This window comes from Gavialis gangeticus, unplaced genomic scaffold (assembly GCF_001723915.1).
Source record: "Gavialis gangeticus isolate Ggan-Ray unplaced genomic scaffold, GavGan_comp1, whole genome shotgun sequence".
Lineage (NCBI taxonomy): Eukaryota > Metazoa > Chordata > Crocodylia > Gavialidae > Gavialis > Gavialis gangeticus.
The window spans coordinates 54,208,089-54,209,136 of NW_017728992.1; the positions used below are offsets into that span (position 1 = coordinate 54,208,089).

A 1,048-nucleotide genomic window follows, 5' to 3' on the forward strand; every position below is an offset into this window, starting at 1 on the left:
ACACTTTATTGTTCAGCAAAGACGTGATCGAATACTTACTTTGTCCACAAGGTATCCAGTTCAGAACACACCACCAGATGTTAAACATGGTGGCATGATGATATACATGAAGGAAGGTGATTTGACTGTTCTTCTTCCGTAGTACAAAGAAAATGGTGTCCATGAATTCAATTACTTTAGAAAAATAATACCACCACAACACCTTGGCCACCTATGAGAATGGGAGCAAGAGAATGACACGTTTGTTTAATTCATTCTTGCTTCAGCAGAAATTCCCACTGAAATCCTTCTCCCACTCATTAAAGATGGCAGGATTTGGCTGAGAATCTCTCCTTGTTCCTTAAACACCCCTACAGAATTCATCCTATTTTCATGTAATGACAATTTTGTAAATGGCTTTCCTTTGAAAATGCCTGATAAGCTAAAGGCAGGCAAGGTTCTGTGAGTAAATGTGATTATCTTTTATTAGATCAACTGAGTCGTAAGCTAAACTTTCATTGTGAGGGTTTCTAATTACTCTTCTAAACTATGTCAATATTGCCTTTGTACTTGGAAGCAGATTCTGCTTTCGGCCATGATAATGGGCAGCATAATGAACTAGGAGGAAGCTTGATTAACTAGGGCTGTGCGAAGCTTTGGTCCCTGATTTGATTTGGTGGAGATTTGGCCCGATTCAGTGGCCAAATCTCCAAATTTGAATTGAATCGGAGGACCCTTTAATCTCTCCAAATCGTTTTGGAAAGATTCAGAGATCTGGACATAGAGATAGCTTTAAATGTTTTTTCTACATACCTCTAAGTACCAGATGCAGCTCGTGAGTGCTGCGATGCTGGGGTGCATGTAGTGTCCCACGGAAGTGAGGGGGGCTCCCCAGCACGCTCAGCAGCAGACCCAAAAGTGGACCAGAAGCACTTCCAGGTCCACTAGAGAGCTCACAGGGCAGGCCCCCCTGCCATGTCCCCCTGGCTTGGTGACTGGTGCCTCCTGGGTCTGGAGGAGGCACCTGGGGTCCCTCTGCGGCCGATTTGCCGAGCTGGGGAAGTGCAGC

General features: G+C 44.8%; 1 protein-coding gene and 1 long non-coding RNA gene across 2 annotated transcripts in view; one reads left to right on the plus strand and one right to left on the minus strand.

The window, feature by feature from the left end:
* Positions 1 to 1,048, plus strand: part of LOC109301412 — a 19,016-nt gene that overhangs the window by 14,334 nt on the left and 3,634 nt on the right. The gene's annotated exons all lie outside the window — the stretch shown is intronic.
* The window catches only part of ELOVL2 (ELOVL fatty acid elongase 2), a 112,445-nt gene that overhangs the window by 11,666 nt on the left and 99,731 nt on the right, over positions 1 to 1,048 (minus strand). The window contains exon 5 of the mRNA XM_019522561.1: positions 40 to 211. Coding sequence (XP_019378106.1) covers positions 40 to 211 — 172 coding nt within the window. The remainder of the gene's footprint in view (positions 1 to 39; positions 212 to 1,048) is intronic.